Source organism: Rhinolophus ferrumequinum, chromosome 20 (assembly GCF_004115265.2).
Source record: "Rhinolophus ferrumequinum isolate MPI-CBG mRhiFer1 chromosome 20, mRhiFer1_v1.p, whole genome shotgun sequence".
Classification (NCBI taxonomy): domain Eukaryota; kingdom Metazoa; phylum Chordata; class Mammalia; order Chiroptera; family Rhinolophidae; genus Rhinolophus; species Rhinolophus ferrumequinum.
This window is the reverse complement of record NC_046303.1, coordinates 23,405,963-23,425,283: the sequence shown is the minus strand read 5'-3', so window position 1 is coordinate 23,425,283 and position 19,321 is coordinate 23,405,963. Positions and strand designations below refer to the sequence as shown.

Here is a 19,321-nt window from a genome sequence, read left to right as displayed (position 1 = left end):
TTTTTTGATTTTAATATTTTTTGGGGGGACACGTATATTAATGAACTTATATAAATATATATGATTTTTTCATTTTGCTTTTAGGTTTTAATTCAAGAACATATATATATATATATACACACACACACACATATATATATATATATATCATATATATTATAAGCTTTGTATATTATATATAAATAGTATAAATATAAATTATATTTAATGCCTGTTTAAATAAACTGGATTAGATGATAATCAAGATCATGATACTAAGATTTTTTTTTTTAATTTACATGGTTTTAAAAGTAGGAAATATATTCATGTGGTTCAATTTTAAAGGTACCAAAAATTATTAACTTAAAGAATATTCCCCTGTTCTTTTCTTCTAGACACAAAAATCACTTTCCAACAGGCAATGATATGTTGGGTGCTTATTCATCTTTCCAGATATATTTACATACATATAATATAGTCATATATTTATATACATATATCTCCCCCTCTTCATCTTTATACTTATATGCCTTATATGGTAGCATCATTTTTTTTTCCCATTTAGAATCATTACTAAATTATGAAAGTGTTTATTTTACTTTTTTCCATTGATGCTGGGAGGGATGTTAGCATTTATGTTTCATACTTATATAAGGTTACAAATTGCAAACTCTGGGGATTTTGGCAGGTTGCTTAGCACCAAAGTTAAACAATAGAACACTTAACTTAAAAGAATAAAAATATATCAATTAAAACATTAGTGATGATACTAAAAGATTTTTAACTGTTGTCTAAACAATAAATATGCATGCAAAAGTTCAGTGAAGTTCCTGGAAGATACGTTTTAATAATCATAGAAAATCAAATTATAAAGTATTCATATTTTTCAGTTGTAGAAAAATCTCAATGTCATTAATAACTATTTCTATAGAATTATTTACTTGTGTATGTCATTGACAAAACATTTTTACCATAATTTTCACTTTAATAGAGTAGGAAAAAAAAATCTCAAGTGGCAATGTCTCTACCAAGAACTTTTTGTAAAATCACTTATACCACTTTTTGAAAACCAACTATGTGGACAATTTTTTTTATAAGCATCATGCAATGTAATTTGTCCAATAATTCTATGAGGTTACTGGTATCAATACAAATTTAGAGACCAAAAAACTGAGGCTCTACAGTATTAATTAGCTCAAGGTGACACAACTAATACATTTTAATAAGAAGGTAAAGAGGTAAAAATGTCCCACCAGTACTAGTCATAAACTATACAAAAGCATTGTTAAACGAATGAATTAAATATGAAATAAATGTACAATCCTGCTATAACCACCTAAAGCAAATGTCTTACCTCAAAAGCAAATGACAAGGAAGGGGTGAGCGGCTTCAGATGACCAAACCTACACAGCATGAGGAACACCAAGCAACGGAAAGTTTCCAGAACAGCTGCCTTAGGTCTAAAATAAATGGCATTAGCATGCATTAGCTTTAACTATGTTTTTCATGTGTTTACAAGTTATAATTAATACAGTGATACACATTTATTTTAATGTCCAAGAAACACATAGTATTTTAATATATTTGAGGAGCATGTGAGTCTGAATCTGTCTGAAAATAGGCATTAAACTAAGAAATAAAATGCATGTTTTTTTTTTTTTTCTTAAACTGTTCTTTATCAGTTTATTGCTTAGTTTGAGCATTGATGAGTTAGGGTGAAGCATATTCTCAACAAGTAAATAAATTATTAACAACTAAATTTCTAGGGTTTAAAGTAAATGGGACTTCCCTCATTCACCCAATACCATTATACTTCATTCCTTTAAAAATGACTTCTTAGGAGGACTGATATAGTTAATTACTCTAAAATAATGAACTGTCAATTTCTGAAATATTAGGAACATGAAAAATGTGTAGTTGTACCTAATATGATAATTACCATTTTTGTTAATTATTTTGTGATGAATATTTTCTGTATATCCTTGAAATTCAAACTCTAAAATATGTGAAATAAGTGTGTTTATGTATTTGAAACAGATTTGAATGTCACACACAGATTAGCATTTATTGATTGTTGTATACTGATAGTAATAAAGAGCTCCTATATCAACTTAAAGTAGCTTCATAAGATATTCACCTAACAGTTGTTGGATAATTAAATACTGGGGGTGCCAAAAAATGTACATATTTTAAGAGATGTTATCCGTGTATTACTTTTCGAAGTTGAATTGAATTACAATTCAACTGTGTAGCATCGTGTAGTATGACATTTGCTCAAAAGGTGGCATTAATCAAATGAATGCTGGCATGATTCATTGTATTACAATTTTAATACAGTTTTATTCCTTTCTTAAAATCTGTATAGGAGACATCATCAAAATGGTGGCGTGAGGTGAGCCTCTGTAAGCTCCCCTGGAATTTACAACTAATCGAACAATAACTCCACAAAGGACTCCCTGCACAGCAGACAGGCAAGACGAAGAGGCCCACTACTGAATTCACCTAAAGGTGGGCGAATCACGGAGCAGGGGAGGAGGAAAGGGAGATGTGCGGAGACGGAGCCAGGCAGGCGCAGGACGTAGACCTCGCTCAGTGCTCCAAGCTCGCTGCATCCCGGAACTACCGCAGCTGTGGGAGAGGGAAGAACTCGGACTGCTAGGGCTCTGCTTATGGCCCACAGGGCTGAGGGGGCAGCATATAACACGGCTGAACCCAACACTCACGACAGAGACCTTGGAGAAAAGACTGAGGGAAGAAGGCTGAAAACGGTGGTTTAAGTCCTCACTGCTGAGCAGAGAACGGAAGCCTTAGGCACTGAGACTAGCTGTCCCCTCCCTACACTCCCAGAGCTCGCCCCGCCTACACTCCCAGAGCTCGCCCCGCCCCCACCTGCCTGGTGCTAGAAGCGGAACAGCAGCAGTGTCAGATCAAAAGAATATTTGCTGTTCTGAGAACTGTGGACCGCAGACACAGATTCACAGCCCAACTAGTTCCGGCAGAGGGAAGGGAGCTGTGGAAGCAGGACCGGCTGTGGTGGTGGTTGCCGCAATTGCTCTGGGCCACCTCTCACAACTCACCCCGCCCCTGGCTCCACCTATCTGGACGAATCCCTGCAGGAGTAAACAGAACTGCTGAAACTTACGGGCTCTGAATCTGGTGCAGGAAGAGCTTTGGAACTTCAAAAGCTCTCTGCATACCTACACAGACACTGTGCCCTGTGACCCAGGTGAACTATTAACAGAGGAGAAGCCCGTCTCCCAGGGAATCCCCCATTGTATGAGAAGCTGGAATAGTGCAGAAAAAAAATAGCACTACCGTGTGAGAGAGAAAAAAAAGGCTGCAGTCGGAGAGAAAATAAAACATTCTACCAACAAGTACTGGAAAGCAAAAGAAAGACCTCTTCCTATCAACCTGTTGCAGAAGCCACTCCTGTAGATGTCTAGGAAGAGAAATAATAAATCAGTAATTGCCGTGATTAACCAAGGCAACAAAACAGCTCAGAAAGAAAGTGAAAAGTCTCCAGAAAAGGAACTTAAAGATATGGAAATATGTGACTTAAATGACAGAGAATTCAAGAATGCAGTTCTGAAAAAAATCAACGAGATGCAAGAAAACACAGAAAGGCAGTTTAATGAACTCAGAAACACAATCAAAGAACAACATGAGCATTTTACGAAAGAGATTGAAATTTTAAAAAAGAACCAAATAGAATTTCTGGAGATTAAGAACTCAGTAGAAGAAATTAAGAATGAAATACCAGCTTAGGTAGTATAGTTGACCAGATGGAGGAAAGAATCAGTGACATTGAAGATAGAAACCTGGAAATTACACAGATGGAAGAAGAAAGAGACTTGAGACTTAAAAGAAATGAAAGAACTCTACAAGAACTTTCTGACTCCATCAGAAAGAACAATATGAGAATAATGGGCATACCAGAAGGAGAAGAAAGAGAGAAGGGAACAGAGAATATATTCAAACAAATTGTTGATGAGAACTTCCCAAACTTGTGGACAGAACTGGATCCTTGAATCCAAGAAGCAAATAGAACACCTAATTACCTCAATCCCAACAGGCCTTCTCCAAGGCACATTGTATTGAAGCTGTCTAAAATCAACAACAAAGAAAGAATCCTCAAGGCAGCCAGGGAAAAGAAGATGGTAACCTACAAAGGAAAGCCCATTAGATTATCATTAGATTTTTCAGCAGAAACTCTACAAGCCAGGAGGGAGTGGAACCAAATATTCAAACTATCGAAAGAGAGAAATTATGAGCCAAGAATAATATATCCAGCAAAGATATCCTTTAGATATGAAGGAGGAATAAAGATCTTTCCATACAGAAGCTGAGGGAATTTTCTAATACACGACCTGCACAACAAGAAATACTAAAGGAGGCTATTCGACCACCATCAACAAGGACAATTTGTGGCAATCAAAACATAAAAAGGGGGAGAGTAAAGGCCTGAACCAGAATTTGGGAATGGAGAAAGTAAGTGTGCTGAAGAAAATGGAATACTCTAAATATCAAACTTTCTTTTACATAAACTTAAGGGTAACCACTCAAAAAATCCAGAACTGAAATATATACTGTAATAAAAGAAGAAACAGAAGGAAACACCATAGAATACCACCACACAGAAATAATAGACAACAACAAAGAGGCAAAGAAACAATGGAGACACAGCCTTGCCAGAAAACTAAAGATAGAATGATAGGAAATCCTCACATATCAATAATCACCCTAAATGTAAATGGACTGAACTCACCATAAAAAGGCACAGAGTAGCAGATTGGATCAAAAAACTAAACCCAACCATAGGCTGTCTCCAAGAGACACATCTCAGCTACAAGGACAAGCATAGACTCAAAATGAAAGGGTGGAAATTGACACTCCAAGCAAATGGTACCCAGACAAAATCAGGGGTAGCCATAATGATATCAGATGAAACAGACTTCAGGGTGAAAAAGATAACAAGAGACAAAGATGAACATTTCATAATGGTAAAGGGGATTATACAACAAGTAGACATAACAGTCATCAATATCTATGCCCCCAATCAGGGAGCACCGAAATATACCAAGCAACTACTAACAGAACTAAAGGGAGAAATTGACCAAAACACAATTATACTAGGGGACTTAAATACATCATTGACAGCTATGGATAGATCATCCAAACAGAAAATAAACAAAGAAATAGCAGCCCTAAATGACACATTAGATGAAATGGACATAACTGACATATATAGAGAACTTCATCCTAAAACATCAGATTATACGTTCTTTTCTAGTGTACATGGAATATTCTCAAGGATAGACCTTATATTGGGACATAAAATCAGCCTCAGCAAATTTAAGAAGATTGAAATCATACCAAGCATATTCTCTGATCACAAGGCTTTGAAATTGGATATCAACTGCAAAAAAGAAAGCAGGAAAAAACACAAATACATGGAGATTAAACAACATACTTTTAAAGAATGACTGGGTCTAAGAAGAAATTAGAGGAGAGATCAAAAGATACATAGAAACAAATGACAATGAAAATACATCCTACCAAAATTTTTGGGATGCAGCGAAAGCAGTTTTAAGAGGGAAATTTATATCATTACAGGCCTATCTCAAGAAACAAGAAAAATCCCAAATAAATAACCTCATGTTACACCTTAAAGAACTAGAAAAAGAAGAACAAGTGAAACTCAAGGTCAGCAGAAGAAAGGAAATAACAAAAATCAGAGCAGAACTAAATGAAATAGAGAAAAAAAGACAATAGAACAAATTAATGTGATAAAGAGCAGGTTCTTTGAAAAGATTAACAAAATTGACAAACCCTTGGCTAGACTCACTAAGATAAAAAGAGAGAAAACACTAATTAACAAAATCAGAAATTAAAAAGGGGAAGTTATCACGGACACCACAGAAATTCAAAGGATCATCCAAGAATACTATGAAGGACTATATGCCACGAAATTCAATAACCTAGAAGAAACATATAGCCTTCCAAAGCTGAGCCATGAAGATCTGGAAAATCTAAACAGACCGATCACCAGTAACGAAATTGAATCAGTCATCCAAAACCTTCCCAAAAGGAAAAGTCCGGGACCAGATGGCTTCACTAGTGAATTCTACCAAACCTTCAAGGAGGATCTAATACCAATCCTGCTCAAACTCTTCCAAAAAATTGAAGAAGAGACAGTACTCCCTAACTCATTTTATGAGGCCAACATTACCCTGATACCAATACCTGGTAAGGGCAACACAAAAAAAGAAAACTACAGACCAATATCTCTGATGAATACAGATGCAAAAATCCTAAACAAAATTCTAGCAAATCGAATACAACAATGCATTAAAAGGATTATTCATCACGACCAAGTGGGGTTCATCCCTGGGGCACAAGAATGGTTCAACATCCACGAACCCATCAATGTGATACATCACATAAACAAAATAAAGGACAAAAATCATATGATTATATCAATTGATGCAGAAAAAGCATTTGACAAGATACAACATCCATTTATGATTAAAACACTTAATAAAATAGGTATAGAAGGAAAATACCTTAACATAATAAAGGCCATATATGACAAGCCCTCAGCTAATCTCATAATTAATGGTGAAAAACTGAAGCCCTTTGCTCTACATTCAGGAACACAACAGGGCTGTCCCCTATTACCTCTGCTTTTCAACATAGTGTTGGTAGTCATCGCCAGAGCAATCAGGCAAGAGAAAGAAATAAAAGGCATCTAAATTGGGAATGAATAAGTTAAATTATCACTCTTTGCAGATGACATGATGCTATATATAGAAAACCCTAAAGACTCCACCAAAAAGCTATTAGAAACAATCAACGAATACAGTAAAGTTGCTGGCGACAAAATCAACTTACAAAAGTCCATTGCATTCCTATATACTAACAATGAAATCTCAGAAAAAGAAATACAAAAAACAATTCCTTTTGCAATTGCAGCAAAAAGAATAAAATACCTAGGAATAAACTTAACCAAGGATGTGAAGGACCTGTATGCTGAAAACTATAAGACATTTTTGAAAGAAATTGAAAAAGACACAAAGAAATGGAAAGACATTCCGTGCTCATGGATTGGAAGAATCAACAAAGTTAAAATGGCCATATTACCCAAAGCAATATACAGATTTAATGCAATCCCCTTCAAAATCCCAATGACATTTTTTAAAGAAATAGAACAAAAAATCATCAGATTTGTTTGGAACCACAAAAGACCCTGAATAGCCAAAGCAATCTTAAGAAAAAAGAACAATACTGGAGGTATCACACTCCCTGACTAGCTTGTACTACAGGCTACAATAATCAAAACAGCATGGTATTGGCAGAAAAACAGACACATAGACCAATGGAATAGAATTGAGAACCCAGAAATAAAACCACATGAATATGGACACATAATTTTTGATAAAGAAGCTAAAAACATACAATGGAGGAAAGACAGCCTCTTCAATAAATGGTGCTGGGAGAATTGGATAGCCACGTGCAAAAGAATGAAAGTGGACTGCTATCTGTCACCATGTACCAAAATTAATTCAAAATGTATCAAAGACTTAAGCATAAGACCTGACACAATAAACTGCATAGAAGAAAACATAGGTACTAAACTTATGGACCTTGGGTTCAAAGAGCTTTTTATGAATTTGACTCCAAAGGCAATGGAAGTAAAAGCTAAAATAAACGAATGGGACTATATGAAACTTAAAAGCTTCTGCACAGCAAAAGAAACCATCGACAAAATAAAGAGGCAACCAACTGAATGGGAGAAGATTTATGCAAACAGTGCCTCCGATAAGGGGCTAATATCCAAAATATACAAGGAACTCATGAAACTCAACCACAAAAAAACAAACAACCCAATTGAAAAATGGGCAGATGACCTGAAGAGACATTTCTCAAAAGAGGACATACAAAATGGCAAATAGACATATGAAAAAATGCTCAACATCACTTATCATCAGAGAAATGGAAATAAAAACCACAATGAGATATCACCTCACCCCAGTCAGAATGGCTATCATCAACAAGACAAATAGTAACAAGTGTTGGAGAGGCTGTGGAGAAAAAGGAACCCTCATACACTGTTGGTAGGAATGCAGACTGGTGCAGCCATTATGGAAGGCAGTGTGGAGGTTCCTCAAAAAATTACGAATAGAATTACCGTATGACCCAGCAATCCCTCTCCTGGGTATCTACCCAAAAAATCTGAAAACATTTATACATAAAGACACGTGTGCTCCAATGTTCATTGCAGCTTTGTTTACGGTGGCCAAGACATGGAAACAACCAAAATGTCCTTCGATAGATGAATGGATAAAGAAGTTGTGGTGTATATACACAATGGAATAATATTCGGCGGTAAGAAAAGATGATATAGGAACATTTGTGACAACATGGATGGATCTTGAGAGTATGATGCTAAGCGAAATAAGTCAGACAGAAAAAGCAGAGAACCATATGATTTCACTGATATGTGGTATATAAACCAAAGCCAACAAGAGAACAAGACAAACAAATGAGAAACAAAAACTCATAGACACAGACAATAGTTTAGTGGTTACCAGAGGGTAAGGGGGTGGGGGATGGGAGATGAGGGTAAGGGGGATCAAATATATGGTGATGGAAGGAGAACTGACTCTGGGTGGTGAACACACAATGGGATTTATAGATGATGTAATGCAGAATTGTACACCTGAAATCTATGTAATTTTACTAACAATTGTCACCCCAATAAATTAAAAAAAAAATCTGCATACATTTTTTTGGCACTCTCTGTATTTCTGTGAAAGACCAATAGTTTGTTAATGACAGGTAAATTTTCTAACTAAAATATTGTGAAATTAATGGCATTAATACAGCTATATATTATTTTAGAATATTGAGTTATAGAGAAAAACTGAAGAAATTCTGAAGTAGTATAGTTGTTGAACTTAAAACTTTCTTCTACAATCTATTGACGATGGCCTATTTTTTCTGTAAAATTGAATATAACAACATTCTAATACAAAAAAGTACACGTTTTTAATGTAATTTAAACTCAGTAGAATTAGGGTAATAGTTTATGATTTATTTGCATTCAAGTAATGTGATTAATTTTTTTGTGAAAAAATAGTATGAAAACTTTCCCTTGTAAAATAACTTTGTAACTCATTACTATAAACTAATTTAAAATATCTGGCTAATTTTCAATAAAAAAAAATAAGATTTCTATTTTATACTTTTATACCACAAGGCTGAGAAGCAATAAGATTTCGATTTTAAAACACATAATTTTTGTTATTTCTGTAATATGGTATACTTTTTAATCTTTTATATTATGAAATGAAACAGACATATAGAGAAGCATATAAAACAGAAATATGCAGCTTGATGATTTTCAAAAACTAAGTAACCGTGTAAACACCACCCAATATCAGCACTCTTAATAATACCTCTTACCTCTTCCAACATTTTCACTCTCCCTCAATCTCAGCAAGAATCAATCCCTTGACTTTTTTGATAATCACACCCTTTATTGCTCTTTTTAATGTATTTTGTTTTACCATTTTAGAATATATTCCTAACAACTAGTCTATAGTATCATCTCTTTTCTACTTTTTTTATATTACTTTGTATATTACTTTTATATTATGTATGTACTTTTTCTTTTTGTATCTAGCATCTTTCACGTAATGTTGTTAGTGAGGTATCTATGATGTTGCGTGTAGCAGAGGTTCATTCTTTTCCTTCTGAGTAGTGTTCCATTGTATGGATATACAATATGCATGCATCCATTTGAATTGTTCACTATATATGTTTATTATAAACAATGCTGTCTTTACATTCTTTTACATGCCTTTAGGTGTATTGGTTAGTACACAACTAGGATTGAATTGCCTGCTTATAGGAGATATATATATAAATACATGTTAATTTTATCTTAGAAAAATTCTCAAGGAGTTTTTCAAGTTAAGTGTCCCAATATAAACCCTCTCTTCGGTATGTGAGTATTCCAACAGTTGGTATCGTCAGTCCTTTGGGATATAAGGACTTTGCTGCTTATAAAATTCTCATATAGCATCTCCTACTTGAAGGTTTTGTATTTTACTGTCTTAATGAGAGTTATTTTTTGAAAAACTGGCTTTCTTAATATTATTATAGTCTAATTCATCAATTTCATTTTTATAATTAGGAATTTTTGTATACCATTTACTATTTTTACATACTCCAAGGTTATAGATATGTTGCTATGCTACGTGCTGGAATCTGTATTAACTTTCCTCTCACTTTTAAATCTATAATCCCCTAACCCCAAAACTAATTTTTTATGGTATGAAATATTTGTAATTTATTTTTCTTTTTCCTATATGGATATCCAATTTTCCCAAGATCATTTATTGAAAAGAGCCTTTTCCCACAGCTCTGCAGTGACACCTTCGTCACAAATCAAGTCTAAACATAAGCACAGATCTCTTTCTAGGTTTTCTGTTCTAATCTTTATGCCAATAAAACATGTCTAATCACTGTAGCTTTATAATAAATCTTGATAGCCAGTAGTGCAACTCCTGCCTTTTTTTTTTTAACCTCAAGACTGTGTTGGCTATTATTGGACCATAGGCATCTATTTTAGAAAGAGCTTGTCAAATTCTAGAAGAAACTCTTTACAATTTTAATTCAGATTGCATCGAATATGTACATCAATTTGGTAAAAACTGTAATCATTACAATATTGAGCATTCCAATTTATGAATACAGTTATCTTTCCATTTATTTAGTTCTTCACTTTTCACAATATTTCAATAGTTTTATAACTTTTTCTTTTTTAAGAGATTTTGTACTCATTTTTTAGAATTGATTTTTTTTGGTATTTGATATATTTGATGCTATTGCTTATATAGTTATGTGTTATTTTTGTCATGTGTTATATAGTCATAACGATATTTTGGTCAACAATGTACTGCATATAGGACGATAGTCCAGTAAGATTATAAAGGAACTGAAAATTCCTATCACCTAGTGAGTCTTAGCTCTTCTAAGGTTGCAGTGAAATGCATTACTGTTTTGCCCTGGTCTCAATCTATGAAGAGTAAAGGAGGTCTGGGGTAGGGGTGGGGTGCGGGTGGGGGGAGAGTGAAGAGAGGGACGTGTGGGAAGGAGGTTGGGGAGGGGGACCGTGGGGAGGTAGGGAAGGGGAGGTGGAGAGAGACAGAGAGAGAGAGAGAGAGAGAGAGAGAGAGAATGGGCTTGGGGTTCTGCTTTTATTGGAATTGAGGGTGGGGGCCTTAAGGTTTAGTGGACTCACTCTTTGTTGGTGAATTTAAAACACAAAAGCATGGGAAGAGAAAAAACAAGTAGCCAAAATGGTCAGTTATCAAAATCAACCAAAATCTCTAAACCAAAGGAGCCTGTGGGGGGAGGAGGACTTGTTCATTTTCTAGTGGGGTGTGGCTGAAACATGTTATTCCAGAAAGCCTTCTTTGAAGTGTGTGCCTTTTTGAAGTGGAGCAATCAAAGCTTAAGTCAAACACTTACGTAACAAAAAGAAAAGCCAACTGTCAATGCTTATACTCCAATTAGTCACATGTTTGTGGTGATGCCGGTATAAACAAACCTACTGTACTGCCAGTCCTATAAAAGTATAGCACATACAATTACAGTAACAGGTTATACCATGGAGGTTTGTGTAAGTGTCCTCTCTGATGTTTTCACAAAGAGTAAATTGCCTAATGAGGCATTTCTCAGAATGTATCCCTGTAGTTAAGCAGCCCATGACTATATTGTTATGTTTGCTGGTAATATCAAAATGTAGTTGATGTCCACTTCTCTAAGAATTTTTCTAAATTCATCTACTAGTTTGAATAATTCCCCAATAGAGCCTTTGGATTTCCTAATTAATCCATTAGTTATATTTATTAAATTAATATAAATTAATTTCTAATGAATTTATTTCAAATCTTTATACCTTTTATTTATTTTCCTTTCCTTTCTCCACTATTACCAGCACGATATTAAATAATAAGCAGGCCTAACTTGTTCTCAATTTCAAAGAGAAATTTTCAACATTTCACTATAAAATGTTAAGCTTGCTGTAGAAGTTTGTATAAATAGTTTTTACTTCACCTTCATTTTTGCTGGCTATAGTATTATTGGCTGGCAGGAATTTTCTTTCAGCACTTTAAAAACATCATTCTATTCTCCTCTGGCTTTCATTGCACTCGTTCTGAATCAGTTATCTATCTCTCAGTATGAGTTACTGAATAAGGCCAGAGGCAGTTTAACTTTTAAATAATCATATACAATAAGAATAAATGGATATTATTGTGGTAACATTGATAGCTTGCTTATTTGGCCTTTTATCTGTATCTATGGAGACAAAAAAAATTATTAAAAAATGAAACTATACTATTGTCATTGGCTGTGCTAATTCTATTAAGTGTATGTAAGCAATAGAATTGTGATGTTTATGTGATCCTGATTCTTTGGATCTTGGTAATTATTTCAGGTGGACTTGAGACTCATTTTTCCATTTTCTCTTTTTATAGCGCAGCATGTACTTTTCTTCTAGTGTTGAAAAGTAGGGATAGAGAGCCAAACAAAATTAATGATAAAATAAATGCCATTTTTAAAGTATTGAGGGAAAAAATTCTACACATTGTTTACATATGACTATGTGAAATGTGCCAGCTGCATCATTCTTTACCAAATGTGTATAGGGAATGCATGTTACAAACAGTTCCATTAACCAGAAAGTACACCTGGACCTGGCTCTTGATGAAACTCCAGAATCTGTTGCTATTCCCGAACGTCCATTAAGCTACGGGAAAGTGACATATATTCAATCTAAATTAAATGTAATGTTTACTGGACTTTCAAATTTAAAATTTACTGAAAGTAATGGTTATCAGTTACCTACTTGAAAAACAATAACACTACAACAAAGATAAAACTTCAAAAACGAGTGAGCTTTTTTGCAGTTTTTCACAGTTACAATACACGTAAATTCTGTAATATGTGAATTTCTGGAGCCACATTTCCTGGATTTGTGTTCTGGTATATCTTTTACTGTCTGTCTGACTTGCTTAATCTAAAAATTGGGCTTTACAGTAATTATTATCTCAGAGTGTTGTAAGAATTAATAACATATTCCATGTCACATATTAATTACATAAATATTGACGTTGGTATTAATATTAATGATTGATAAATACTAGGTAATAATGAATAGGTATTTTTATATATGCTTCTTGCCAAAAAAAAAAAAAAACAGTTTAAAATTGTTCAAGTGCATATATTTTTTGGCCAAGGTAATATTTAAAACAGGATACCTTAACACATCGTGTGAGGATATAGGACATAAACTTTAAATATACATACATTCAGGCATATATTATGAGCTATTCAATGTCAAAGGAATACTACTCAAATATATTTTATATTTTATGAAGTACTCAGAGGTATGGTCTATGTGTTGCCAAATTAATCACTATATTTATAGGTTTTCTTTAATCAACTTGAAAAATCTAAACTTAATAGAAAAGGCTTAGATGTAAAATGCACCGTTGATATAAATTCAGATAAACTGCTATTTAAAATGGAGGCGTGAAATTATAGTTTCAACTTTATTTTTTCAATAACAAATTTGATGAATATCAAAGTTTCACATGCATTTCTAAAAACTACATTACAAAATTACATAAAATGAAAGAATGTCATGTCTTGCCTTTGATCCAGAAGATATCCAATGGAGGTCAAGGTCAGGATAATGAAGCAAACCCTCAGAAAGAGTGTGACCTGTGACAGTGCCTGCCAAGCAAACATAGACCAACAGATCCTTTAGGAGAGATATCAGAAGGCACATTAGCATTTAGAGCTGACAAGAAAAATAGCCCCTAATTTTATTGTATACTGCACCATTTGTCACTGACATGTTCCAAAGAGGTTGCTATTTTCAAGAGGACATTTTGGTTTTCCTAATGTCATTTAGTTATCTTGTTGGGCACTTGGAGAATGAGTTAGACAATTCCACAGTGATATTTTGCTAAATGTGTTCTTTCTAAAAATTCTCCTTTAAAGTTTTGACTTTCACAATTCTTTGAAGTACCTATGCCCTCACGTATGGAGAAATCACTTACATGTTTATGAATAAATGCCACATTCCAATAGCTATTTTTAATATCACCAATTCTTTGTGGTTTCAAACCCAAAGCTGTCTTTAATACAGAAAATATTTAAGAAGAATGTGTTTGAGTGCAAACACATATATGAAAGAGATTGCACACACACTCCCACTCATATTTGATAAAATCTATATGTTTATATGTAACGTCAAAGATTACCTTTGAATTATTATAACAAAACAACATATTTTGTCTTAGATATAAGTTAATTACGCATTTTATTTACATGTAAAAATTTAATAATAATGTTTATGGAAAATCTGCTATTTCATAGCTTCTACGCTATGCATGTTATGTACTTTAATTCTTTTTATAGTCCCAACAACCTTTTGCATTCTATCTGCTGCATATGTGAACAAACAAACAAACTGGGACTCAAAGGATTAAGTAACTTTTCCATCATCACACAGAAATAAATGATGCCATGAATTTCAAAATAGACCTCCCTGACCCCAAAGTGTCACAATGGTAAAATACATATGAGCAACAATTTTAAAAGGGGCAGGAGCAGAGATCTAAATCGAAGTTCACATAGCTAATGTTTAGGGCCAGATGAATACTGCTTCAGATTGAACATAGATCAGTAAAAGCAAGGAGTTGGATACACAGCCCCTAGATAATTTCCTTGCTCACTGATGGTGTTTACATTTCACCTTTATGAGAACACCAGGATGTAATATGACAGGTTGGCGAAAATAGTGATCAAAACATTATGCAAACACTTTTCTTTCTCTCTTTTCCTTTCCCTGAAATAACTAGAGGTAATTTCAACTCATTATTAACTCATATACATACCTACAATTAAAATGCATCTGTTCAAAGTTATAAACAATAAGCAATTACTGCTCACATCCAAAACCCTAGCCCCACACCATCTTATAAACCAGCCTGATTTCTCATATGCAATTTCTAACACCTCTCTATTCATTATCCATATACCTGGGATGGCACACGGAATTGCCAAGAGGTTTTAAACCTTCCAAAGCAATAGGTTAGTAGAAGAATATTGCTGAGTTGTCATAAATCTGAATAAAAAATGTCAGAATGTTTAGGAGCATGGGGACGGTGTTACAGTAGATTTCAGATATAGGATAGGGAGCTCAGTGGATGCCAGAATGTTTTAGTGGAGAGCAGGAAAGTGCTGTTTGAGTATGTGGAATTCAGCAGTGACTGCTTTGGGACGTGAAGCAAAAAATACCAGAAAAATATTTTCTTGGTGGTAAAATAAGTAGGTGTGCTTGAGTAGATTGATGTTTGCTTATGGGAAATACTTTTTTTTTTTAATTGCTTCTTTCACCATTATCTCTTCCTTTTGAGTTTTTATGGGGGAAAAATTTCATATGGAAGGGAGAAATGTGTTGTGCCCCAAAACTATAGCATAATTTTAAATGTTCTATAAGAATATAGGGTTTTGAATTATGCAAACCTATCAGCCATATAAACATGGGCAAATTATTCAGCATATTTCTAAGGCTCCATTAAGTTTCTGGTACATTTGAAATAAAACATAAGTTTGGCAAGACTATAATGAAGTATTTACAAGAGTGATTTACACAAAGTAAGAAGTCAATTCATGGTCATGATGATTATCGTTGTGGTTATGTTCAGTCTATACAAATTTTCCAAATGGTGCTTAGGCTGATCTTAACTAATTATAATAAGATAAAAAACAAATAAAAGATTCACTAGCTCTTACAAATATCACAAGAAATTCAGAGATAGGACAAAATGTATTTTTTGTTTTGATTAGGGAATTTATGATCCTTGGACAAAACAACAACAAACAAACAACAAACAAAAACAAAAACCAAACCAACTACCCACAAATTGCTTCCTGGCTACTGAAGTTGGAGTGAACAATCAATTGAATACAGCTATCCAGCTGTCTAGTCAATGCCTCTACTTGTCTAATAGGCTTCTGCAACTTAGTTTGTCTACAACCCTGTATAACCCTGTATAAGATTTCCTCCTCCACAAAACACATTCCCCAGTTTTCTTTATCTTAGGTAAGGCCCCTCCAGGTTTTCAATAGTTCCAGCCAAGAGCCTGTGACTTATCCCTGACTTCATCTCTCACAGTCTACTTCTAATACACCAGAGATAAATGTCAGCATTATTTTTGAAATATATCCAGAATAAAGGTATTTGTTACAAATAGCACAACTAATGTCCTATTCCACCCCAACACAATCTCTACAATTAAAATACCCTTCTAACTGTAATCTCTACTTCTAAAATTGCACATCCACCTAGCATGGCCTTCTACCCTCCCAATGTGTAGTCAGAGTTATATTTTTAAAACATGTCATATCATATCACTCTTATGTTCTAAATCCTCCAGGAGCTTCAAATCTCAGAACAGAGCGTGAAGTCCTTACTCTGGCCTATGCACAACATACCACCTATTATTATATTATCCCCTAGGAATCTGAAGGCTAATCCATGAGTCTTTCACTCTTAACCCATATTAGAAATTTTGCTCTTTCTTGAACGTAACAAGCATCCTTTTTACTCATCTGTTTCACCTACTGCTCCTTCCGTTAGAATCAGTTCCCCAGAGATCCCTATGATTCACTCCTTCATTTTATTTGGGTAACTACTCAAATGCACAGTCTTGTCTGCCATATAAAATAGCACTTCTCCATAACTCTCTAGAACCTTAATATCTTGTATTGTTCGCCATACAATTTATCACTTCCATACACTTGTCTGTGCATTCTCTAGCTATTGTCTGACTCCTCCGGCTAGAATGCAAGCTTTCTGAGAGGTTTTTATCTCTTGATTCACTATTACATCCTAAAGGTCTAGAACCTTGCTTGGCACATAGTCAGTACACAATACATATTTTTTGAATGACTAACCAAATGAATGAATATTTTACATTTGTGTTTCTATAGTCATACCTTTAACATCAATAGTTTACATTAAATGATTAATTGGCTTAATCAATACTTTAATATTGATTAAATACTTAAATATTTAATTTAATATCAATATTTAGTTCCTTACAATTATAATAAAATTACTCCATAATTTAATATTTAATAATTTAATATTAATACCTTAATATTAATACAACCTATTTCACAATGTTAAATATTAAATCTAATATTTATATACTTAATTACTTAAAAAACAGAATTGTCTTAAATGGGTTTGAGTTTAAAGGAAGCTAAGATTAGTGTAAGAGGGAATTCAATATAGAATGCATATGCTTCATTTCGAGTTCATTTTTCTATGGAACTCCTAAGTTTTTCCATATAGCATCATTTGATAGGCTAATTAAGGCATATAATAAATGAATCATTTCTAATTTCTACACATTAATTTCATGAATATTTAGAGAGCATTTGCTAAGCATTATGGTGCATATGAGTTTAAGAGAGAGAGAGCAAAAAAGACCAAATTCCTGTCATAGAAATCACACTTCTTTAATCTCTGCTGATATGACCACAGGCCAGCTACACTAGAGCAAAAAGAATTTAAAAAAAATAGAAGAGAATTTATAGGCTTTGACCATTATAAACACTTAGCCTCCCATGTTATAAACAATATGTGAAATGACATAAAGCTTGTTAGTGTTTTATAACAGCTAACATTTTATTTTTCATTGGGATTACTCCCATTTCATACCATCCACTGCTGGTATATATTTTAGAAAATATTGCTGGTCTAAAGTGCTAAAATGGAATTATTCTAAATTAACTTTTGAATGCATCATAAGTCTTTACAACAACAACAAAAAAATCATGAGGAAGGTCATAAAAAATTTGAGAGGATTTTTTTTTCCCTCCTTTAAAATTATCTTTCAGATCCCAAGAAATTTGGTAGCACTTATTTCCATAGGTTTCTCAGTGCAGAAATGACTGTCCAGATATGTGTGCCTGAAGAACTCTACCTCTATGAACTTTCTTTAAGGAGATGGGGGGAAGAAATAAATATTCAGGAAATGATACTAACTACATAGGAACTCCAGAATTACATGTTTGATGCAACGCTGCTTAAACCATGAGTGAACTTGTGGGATTCCTGCCTTTGATTACAAATAAAAAGGGGAAAGCCTTTTTCATCTTGAATGGGGATATCACCCTCTTACCCTTCCATGGAAAAATTCTGATAGTCAATACAATTACCTTTCATATTTTCCCATCTGATAAATTCCACAAAGGGATACATCAGCCCCATATATTATGCTACGTCCTAAAATAATAGTATACTTCCATATAAAATTATTTTTATTAAACTTTGTACATTGTCAAAGATGATTTGAGAATTTTTTCAATCATTTTATTGTAAGAACTTAGGAAAAAAAATGCCTGGATTTTGTTATAACAAGGTGATGCATTTAAAAAAATACATATATTTTTTTCCAGTTACAGTTGACATTCAATATTATTTTATATTAGTTTCAGATGTACAGCATAGGGGTTAAACATAGTTATAATTTATGCAGTGATCCCCGCTATTAGTCTAGTACACACCTGGCACTACACATAGTTGTTGCCACATTACTGACTATATTCTCTATGCTATGCTTTACATCCCCATGCCTATTTTGTAACTACCAGTTTGTATTTCTTAATCCCTTCACCTTTTTCCTCAGCTCCTCAACTCCCCTCCCCTCTGGCAACCATCAGTTTGTTCTCTGTATCATGAGTATGTTGAAAGTGATGCATTTTTAGGAATTTCTCTGAAAGTTGTCAGAGAAGGACTATTAAAGTCATTATTTTGACTCAAAATATTCATTCCCCTCCCAAATCTTTAAAATGAGGTCAAAGTCATCTGCTACTTAAACCTTTGTAACCTCTAATGTGAAGGCAGTACATAGGATTGCTGGCTTACGTGCAGGGCTGCCTCATCACCCCTATAACTTTGAGGGCTCCACCTTCCAGATGCCTTGAGCCGCTGGATTTGTCATGGTGAAACGTAAGGTTTGAAGATGTTTCCCAATATTACAGCATATGCGTAGAGACAGGAACAGAACCCCGGGTGATACCATAATGCAATTTGTAATTGTATGTAGATCTCAAGAATTTACTTTAAAATAAGATCTTGCTCTTAAAAACAAAAAAAGTCAATATTGACTTTACTCTTTATTTCTAAAATTTCAGAACCCCCTAGGTAGCTATTGTCGAAGCATACAAAAAGGAATATAATTAG

General features: G+C 33.9%; 1 protein-coding gene across 2 annotated transcripts in view; it reads right to left on the bottom strand.

Annotated features, from left to right (window-relative positions):
- AGMO (alkylglycerol monooxygenase) overlaps positions 1-19,321 on the bottom strand; it is a 308,998-nt gene that overhangs the window by 132,875 nt on the left and 156,802 nt on the right. For both annotated transcript variants that reach the window (XM_033088864.1, XM_033088863.1), the window contains exons 11-12: positions 13,706-13,788; positions 1,334-1,439 (exon numbers count right to left, since the gene is read on the bottom strand). In XM_033088864.1, coding sequence (XP_032944755.1) covers positions 1,334-1,439; positions 13,706-13,788 — 189 coding nt within the window. The remainder of the gene's footprint in view (positions 1-1,333; positions 1,440-13,705; positions 13,789-19,321) is intronic.